We start from the raw sequence: 8313 nt of genomic DNA on the forward strand, positions 1-8313 counted from the left end.
TGTTTTCCTAGGTCTGCCGCACTCATCTCCAGCTCATCTCCAGAGCCTTTTCCAACTGCGCTGTAACACTCGTGAGACATCCACAAGTCATCAAGCAGACACCAGTCTGCACCAGTAGAAATGAGGAAAACTCAAGTTCTCACTTAAGATGGAACGAAATTTCCTAACATTCCTGTCACGCTTTAGAAGACCCAATTTCATGACCTACGATCAAGAGCAAATGAACTGACCCCATTTCTGATGAATACATGGTTTTAAATGGCCACAGGGGCTCAGGAATTTCAACCCCAGAATGTTTCAACTCAGGACAGCCAAGTCACTGTCACTTCTTCCCAAAAACGCTGCGTAGAGCAAAAGGTATCTTCAGTCAAGGTAAGTGTGTCACCCGGGCGGACTCCTCTCTGAGCCACACCACTCTTTGCGCTGATTTTTGAAGGCAAAAAAAATACGGGCACATTTACCGATTACAAAGAAAATAGAGGCTTCCCCCAGCACCTCTCCGCTGCGCGCTGCCACCCCGCGCCCCGGCGGCCCCTCCAGAGGCTGCGTCCTTCTGCACCTCGTCCGGGCGAGCGGCCCCACAGGGTTCACCTGGTTCGAGAAACTCCAGCTAGTTTAAAGCAATGCTGTTGCAGCAATCAGACACGACTGAGAAAGCACTTGAAAAACAACTGAGTTGAACGAGCTCAATCTAAACATTCCAGTTCTGTTCTATAAAAGAAACGCAGATAATCCATTACACGCGAATCAGCCGTGTGCTGCATAAACACAAGTAAAATTTCCCTTCCTCTGTGCTCGAGCCCTCCGCTCTGCAGAGTTCTGTACAGCACGCAGAGAGCCGGACGCCGGGAGAGAAAGGGACTGTTGAGTGGTGTTAAAAAGTTCCGTGCTGTTAGTGATGTTAGAGCTGCTTATCCGGGAGGAAATAACGGAGAGGGGATCGGAGGCAGCGGGATCAGCCATGGAACTTTTTGCACAAAAGCAGATTTCTACGAAACACTCAGTCTTTTTGCTTTTAAGTCACAGCCTGGGATTTCTTCTTTTTTATGTCCTATTTCAGCAATGTACATAAAAACCCGCATCGGAAATTAGCCAGGTAAGGCTTTCTTGGATGAGTAACACAACAAAGGGGCTGAGCTGTGCAGAAATACAGCCCATGTGGAGAATAACCAGGGGAAGCCGTTAGTGCCAGCGCGCCCAGCTGCTGCCCCGGACGGGGAGTCCTCGCTTCTGTTCTCTACCCCGCAGCGCATCTGAAACTCCTGAATACGCTACACTTCTGTGCTCAAATTCCTAACAGGACTGCTGCCCATCGCAGTGCACAGCTGGAGCCGAGAGCTCATTTCCAGTCCCTCCATCAGAGCAGGGGGGACTCTGCTCTGCACGTACCCCCACCAACCACAAGAGCTGCATTTCTAGCGTTAGGAGAAATTTTGCTGGAGTAAGATCTAGCAGGAGCTGAGATCCAAACTTTCCCCAAAAGCTAGTGCAAGCACGTGAAGAAAGGGGACACCAAAGGGAGGGTGAGAGAGTCTCCACTCACCTATTAGTGAATTCAGAGAAGAGTAAGAGCTGACTCGTCTCATCTTGTCAATCGTCTCAAAGGACAGGATATACTCTTCGTTCTCGGGGCTGCCCAAGGTGCTGCTGGCGCTGCTGCTGGTGCTGAGATTCCCAGGAGAAAACGCAACAGAGCTTCCAGCTGCCAAAGAAAAGAGGGCAGATGCCGAAACAAGAACTGGTGAGAGCGCAATTTTTACCCAGGCATAACAGCCCTTTTCTAAACCCTGCACCGCTCAACGAAGGCGCAGGCAAATCCACAACGTCCCCTTTTAAACACTGACTGTTTAACCAGAGTAAGCATCACGGGGTCAGAAAAGATTCCATTAAAAATCCATGTGTGTTAGGAAGTTGGAAGGCACCTTTTTGGTCCCCAAACACTCAGAAAAATCAATACTAATGACCAGAAAACTGAAACTAATTATGAGGGGGGGTTCATCTAAGCCCTGGGGGCTGGCAGCTGGATAATCTGGGCTAACGACTCCGCTCTTGTTGTCTCGCAGGTGGTATTTCCTGGCCTGCAGGAGACAGGAGCGGAGGAAGAAGAGGCAAAGAAAAAAGAAAGAATTTTGAAACGTCTCTTACATTCTTCATTCAGGCTGAGGTTCTGCAAGGACTTGTTCAGGTTCCTAGCTGTGGTGACTGCTCGGATGTTCCCATAAGAGCTGACGGACCGCAGCCGTGGTGTACATGGACCATCTCGCACTGGGGTCAAACTCCCACCCTCTGTGGATGCAAAATTTAACAATTATAGATGTAACCAAAGCGATCACAGCCTGTTGGTTATTTCCCAGCAATAACATAACTAAAATACCACCAATATGAACAGAATTTAGTCACTGCCCGTTAGGCTAAAACGGAATGAGGTATGACAAAGGATCCTCTGTGCACATAATCAGGAAGGACCGCGTGTCTCTCCTGTTTAGGCTGTGGTTTTTTTACAGGCAATAAAACCAGGTGAGCCTCGCCTCGCCTCGCCGCTGCCTGCACAGTACCCGGAGAGGAATGAGCATTCTTCCCTCCAGGTCGATGCTGGGCCACTGCCCAGACACTGTGCTAGCACACGCTGCTACAGCAGAGGCCATTTAGTGGGCAGTATTTGCAGGCTGCTCTCTGCTTCTCCTCGTTAAAAATCCAGTAAATTTTCTCATTATAAAGAGTTACGAAAATCCCGGTTTCCCGACCAAATTTCAGGCCTGGTTTCAACTCTTATTTCACCCATGACCTGCATACTCATCATTACCCAAACTTTCTCATTTTCATTCCTGAGCACAGACACAGTACGATGGCTTCAGAACGGCTATTTCACTTCACGGCAGCGGTGGCTGCATTACGGCGGTGGGGCCAATGCTTCCAGTGCATCCTACTTATAAATACTTCGGGATTCTTTTGATAAGGAAAAGCACTATACAAACTGCATGTAATGTTTATTTCCTGCAGCAAAAAGGACAAATGTGGAGAAGCTTATTTTCCAGTATGCTTTAGTTATTCAGACAATAGGGAGATTAAACTACTCATTGCAGAGACAGCACATCCTCTTCTCTCCAGGTTTCCATTGCAACAGTCCCATTAACCTTCAAGATTTCCAATGTACTTAACATCTAAAGAAAATATGAGGCTAGCAACAATTTCACCAGGGCTTTTCATTCCTCACATAAAGCAACAGAAACAACAAAAGGGATGGGACCACAGGCACAGAGCATAAAGTTCTTCACTGCTTCTCGGCTGGTGCTTTGCGGTAGCAGAGTACGGTTGGTCCACTGCCGGTGAAGCTTCTCATTATGTCAACGTGACACTGACGTTTCAGGAATAATTTGAGGGGAAAAAACCAGTCTGGGAAGCCTGTGTATTGCCTTGACAAATATACTTCAGTCTTGATCTGAAGGGAATCCCTTTGAGTGTGACGGTGCTCAGGCTCTGCAGGTTGGGGTGAGCTACAGCCGGTGTTAGGTGGAGGCTCAGCGGAGGATGCGTTTCTCCAGGGCAATATATTATAGTGCCAAACAGACATTAGAGCCACCCACCGTGCCACTCAGCTTTGTGGCGAGGGTGCTGCTTGATAAATCACCACCAGCAAGAATTTCATTGTGTTGGGCAAACTCTTTAAATAAAAGTTGCCAAGCGCCTTCAGGCCATACATCTCCCGCCCACACGAACACAAGCCACCTACCTGTGGCAGCTGGAGAAGGGAGAGGGTAATTCTTCTCCTCTTCCATGAACTGCAAGGCGACGGTGCAGAAATTGCTCTCATACTGAACCACCAGGTGACTTAAAGCCACCACCAGCTCCTACAGAAAGAGCAGAAGAAATGGTATTCATGGTTACGTAGGTCCGGAACAATGGACCAAAGGAAAACAGGGCAGAACATGGTCGTTATTGCTGAGATGACTGGGTGGCCATCCAGACTAATCATTTTCCCTTCCCTTCCCAGGGACGAAAGCCAGAGCACTCCATTTCAAATCTCATTCTTCATAAGTCTTTTATACCTGAAGAGGCTCCCGCTACTCTTTGATTCTGCCCAATATAGTCAAACCGATGCGGCGTCACAGAGGGTACAGAACTGGCGAGCAGCGCCCAGCTGCCCCCGCACTGGTGCGCAGAGCAGTCCTGCCGGGAGAAGCGTGTGTCTCCTGCAGAGCACCAGTGAGCTGTGCTGAGCATCGGTGTCCTCAGCCCTCCGTGGCACAGCCGGACCCTCTCCCAGTGCTGCACACGTCCGCACGGAGCAGAGCGCTCATCCTACAGCCTGTCCTACATCTGCTCCGAGCTGAAGGGAACAGAACCTGACAAGAGGTCCCTGGGGACACGGCACAGCTCTTCCACAAAGAGCGCTGGCGTTTGAATCCTACGCTGAAAAAAAAACACTCTTGTACTGACCCGCAGTGTGGGCAGCTGACACGAGACTGGAGGTGCCCACCTGCGGGATCCCCAGTCCGCTCCTGCTCCTAAAGGCAACCCAAGAACCTGAATCACCGGGGTGGGGTGGGGAGGGCAGAGGAGGTGAAGCTCAGCCCCCAGTCAGGCAGGGCTTGCTACGCGCTTGGAAACAGCGCACAGGAGAGGCGGAGAGCTGGCTTTGGCTGCTGCTCTCTGTGCAGGGGACTAATCTCCAAAAGAGAGATTTATGAATCTCAAAGAGCATACAGTGTGACATGCAGTTCTCTCTTGAATTAAACTGATTAAATGCTGGAACGAGACAACAAAAATTAATCCTCACAACGCTGGTGACAACTGTCAGGGTGTTGATGTTCCAGTTAAGTAAACACAAGCATTAGGACGCCTAAGTACACCCACCAAGAACAATCCAGAACGTCAAAAACTATTTAATGTACCGTTGATGGTGCATCAGAAATTGTAATTCTCCAAAACCTGGAGAATTACTTTGAAACAGTCTGTCATCCATCCTTGTGGTTTCTAAAAGCAGCGAGATCTTTTTACTGGATGGAGCGCTCATGTTCTCTCCACAGCACTCTGACTCCCTCTCCTCTTCCTCCCCCAGGACTGCCACATACTCCATGTTTCTAGCAACACATCACTATTTCATTTAAAACCTGAGATCCTGTAATGTAAAATATTGCAATCAAAACAGTAATGGACAGAGGAGCAGTAGTAGAAGAGTAGAGCCCAGCAAGAATCCTCACTGGTTTGTGCACCTGAATAAGACTTCAGTGTAATTGCTCTCCTTCCTCATCCCTGTCATCACATTCTCTTTAAATGAAAAAAATCCAGGACATTAAAATTCCCACAAATCCCTGAGATTGTTACTCCTATTTCAGACATTTGCGTAGCGGAATACAGGAGTTAGTTAAATCAGAGGTCCACTGTTAAACAGCAGAAACATTTTGATCTGAACAACAATCTTGTCAACACCTGCACACTATGACACACTACACTCGACTCCTGTTATTCCTGTCAGTGGGCTCCTTTTATTGCAAATCGTAAACGAAATGTTGTACTACTCGCTACTGCGAGTGACCGCCTGAGCGTGCAGCGCACGGCGCAGCGCCGAGCCCTCAGCCACCGCGGTGGGCTGATGCGGCCGTTCTCACTGGTGGCGTCACGCACGCGTGGTGCTGCTCAGCAGGACGTGAAGTTAAAAGACTTCATGATGAAACAGATACTTCCAAATGAGTCACACTCATTGAAAAGACATTAAATAATGCACGCTCCGGTGAGGCACAGCGCAGAGCTCGTCAGCATGAACCCACCCCTCGTGGGTGCCGCCGGCCTCTCCGTACCTTTCTAACCATGGGGCTCCCGTCGTTGATGAGTTGGGCCAACATCATGGCTACGTTGTGATCGATGGTGGTGGAGTGATCCGTCCGTTCAGCTGAGTTGCCCACAAATGTTCCCAGGGCAAAGACCGCAGCACAGCGAACCTGCGAGACACAAACATTCACAATTATTTTCCTCTTGTTTCCAGCTCGAAGTTTGCCAGTGGGATTCTTCATCCCCACAAACGGCGTCTCTGGAAACCCGGACTACCGTGTCAGGTAAGCAGTGAGGGCTAAACGGAGGCCCACGGAGAGTAAAAACCAAAACAGATTCAGCAAAGCACTCTGTTGTAAGTATTCAGAGACGCGGGAGTATACTTAATTTCCCACAATACTCGGTGACCTTCCCATGGGTGACTGTTCCAGTTGACATTGCCTTGAATATTAATTAACAGGAATAAGGTACACAGGGAGTTACTGTTGGGCTGTGAATCTCTTTAATAAGAGTACTGAATACCGTCTTGAGATAAGGGCTTACAGAAAGGCAGAAGATGATGGAAAAAAGAGAAGGAGAAAAGGCAGCAGCTCAAATCAGGGTAAACTTTGCCAGATCACACAAGAGTGGAGGGATCAGGTGGCTTGGGAACCTCACTGCCTGCCTCGGCGGAGCCTGCAAGCGGTGGGAGACGGCACATCAGCCACGGCAGGATGCGCTGCACAAAGCAGAAACGCTCGCTCCGGCTCTCAGAGAGATGCAGGGCTGTGCCGGAAGGACAGCCACCCGCCTGCGCACAGGTACCGCTCACGCCGGGGGAAAGCCGGGGCCGGAGAAAGAGGTGGAGGATGCAGGACAGAAAGCCTGGATGTAAAGGGGAATCTAATCTTTAATCACTGCACGTTAGCAACGGTGTTTATCTCCAGGCTTCCTTCTCCCACACGCGCTGTAATTTCACCGGGGTCCGACAGACTCTGTCAATCACAGCCACGCTCTGCACAAGAAGCGCTTCTCTCTTGCAAAGTTTGTCACAAAGGTAAAACACATTCGATTAAAGATGTATTTTCACACATACCAGGAGGAAAACAGTTTTCATACTCGGACAAAAAGACTAGAGGTTTTTTTGCAACACACAGTGAGTTTTGGGACATTTTTAATGAGCTTCTGATATGCAAGTAAGCAAAAAACGTGGCGTTTCCTAACTGCGGTGCCAAGGCGCCAGGGCTCTGGGGCTGTACGAACTCCCCCTGCCTTTCTTTGGTTACCTCCCTGCAGGCCTGGGATGATTTGCACCACCTCAAAGAAACAGCAATAAGATCTTTCTTTGAACCAGACACAACCATAAAGCTCTTGAAGGCCCCGGTTTTGTGAGTGTTTCTGTAGCCCTCTGCCAGAACTCTGACAATTCCACTGGTGTTTATCTAAAAAGTTGGATTTTTACCTCTGGGATTGGATCCGAGAGGAGACTGTAGAGCTTTTCATGAGCGCTGTCTCTCACGCCACACCACCTGGCTGAGTCAAAGTTCTGCCAAATGCGTCCTAAACAAATAGCCACCCACTGACGCAGAAGAGGATGTGGATCGTTTAACTGCTCCAGGCAAATAGCAATCAGGTTTCCTTGAAGGCAAGCTTCCTAAAACACAAATCAATGCCATTTATTTTGGATGACAGCTTCCCACCTCATCATCCAAAAAGAAGATTATTTCCGAAACAGACAGGAAATCAAGAGAAAATAATTATTCAGTGGTTATATACTGATTTTGTTACAAAATACCATTTGGAAGCAGCACGAAGGGAAGGTCAACTACACGCTGCTACAGCTCGTTAAATAGCTCAGCACTAGAAATGCTTCCTGTAATGCATCAAGCCTGGTTTTTCCTCATTGGAAATATTCCTCGCACATGTCAGAGCCCCAAGGTTTATGGCTCATTCCATACAGCCCTCCCAAGAACCTGAACACCCATCACGTTTCCACTCGACAGGCACCGGGCAGCGCTCCTCTGCGAGCCCGGCAGCGCTGCCTGGAGGGGCCGTTCTCGAGTGACTTGTGTCCTTAACCTCCGCGTCCCGCTGCCAGGTACGTCATGTGTTTGTCACACCTCCAAGTCAATTTTTCTTTTAATCCACACAAAAATAATGTAAAGCAATCTTCTATTTCAGTTTTCCAGCTCGGGGCTGTGCTTTAACGCAAGCCAGGACGTTTTGATCACCGCGAAGGCGCGTGGCAGAGAAGGGGCAGGAGCGAGTGGAAGGAGGAAGGGTGCTGGGACTCACCTGGCCGGTGTTGTAGTTGTTAACAATTACAGCCAGGATAAAAGCCGTCATCGTCCTGTGTTCAGCCTTAAAACAACATACAACTAATTGTTATCTAGAAAACAGGTCAGAGGACAACTATATCCCACGTTTTCTGAAACATGAGGTTATTCTAAGTGCAGTTTCTATCCCATTAAAAGAACAGGCGAGGGGAAAGGATGCCGGAATTATCTTGTCGTGCCGTCCTGTCGCTAGTTCCACCGGAGACACTTCATCAGGCTGCCAGTACGA

The 8313-nt window shown here is 48.9% G+C and overlaps 1 protein-coding gene across 2 annotated transcripts in view; it reads right to left on the reverse strand.

The window, feature by feature from the left end:
• Positions 1 to 8313, reverse strand: part of RPTOR (regulatory associated protein of MTOR, complex 1) — a 152536-nt gene that overhangs the window by 44079 nt on the left and 100144 nt on the right. Inside the window, exons 15-20 of one of the 2 annotated variants that reach the window (XM_009886826.1) lie at positions 8044 to 8109; positions 7211 to 7402; positions 5799 to 5939; positions 3731 to 3848; positions 2146 to 2286; positions 1544 to 1702 (exon numbers count right to left, since the gene is read on the reverse strand). In XM_009886826.1, the coding sequence (XP_009885128.1) occupies positions 1544 to 1702; positions 2146 to 2286; positions 3731 to 3848; positions 5799 to 5939; positions 7211 to 7402; positions 8044 to 8109 (817 nt within the window). The remainder of the gene's footprint in view (positions 1 to 1543; positions 1703 to 2145; positions 2287 to 3730; positions 3849 to 5798; positions 5940 to 7210; positions 7403 to 8043; positions 8110 to 8313) is intronic. The other variant, XM_009886827.1, reaches the window with a different exon arrangement.

This window comes from Charadrius vociferus, unplaced genomic scaffold, assembly GCF_000708025.1.
Source record: "Charadrius vociferus isolate BGI_N301 unplaced genomic scaffold, ASM70802v2 scaffold1116, whole genome shotgun sequence".
Lineage (NCBI taxonomy): Eukaryota > Metazoa > Chordata > Aves > Charadriiformes > Charadriidae > Charadrius > Charadrius vociferus.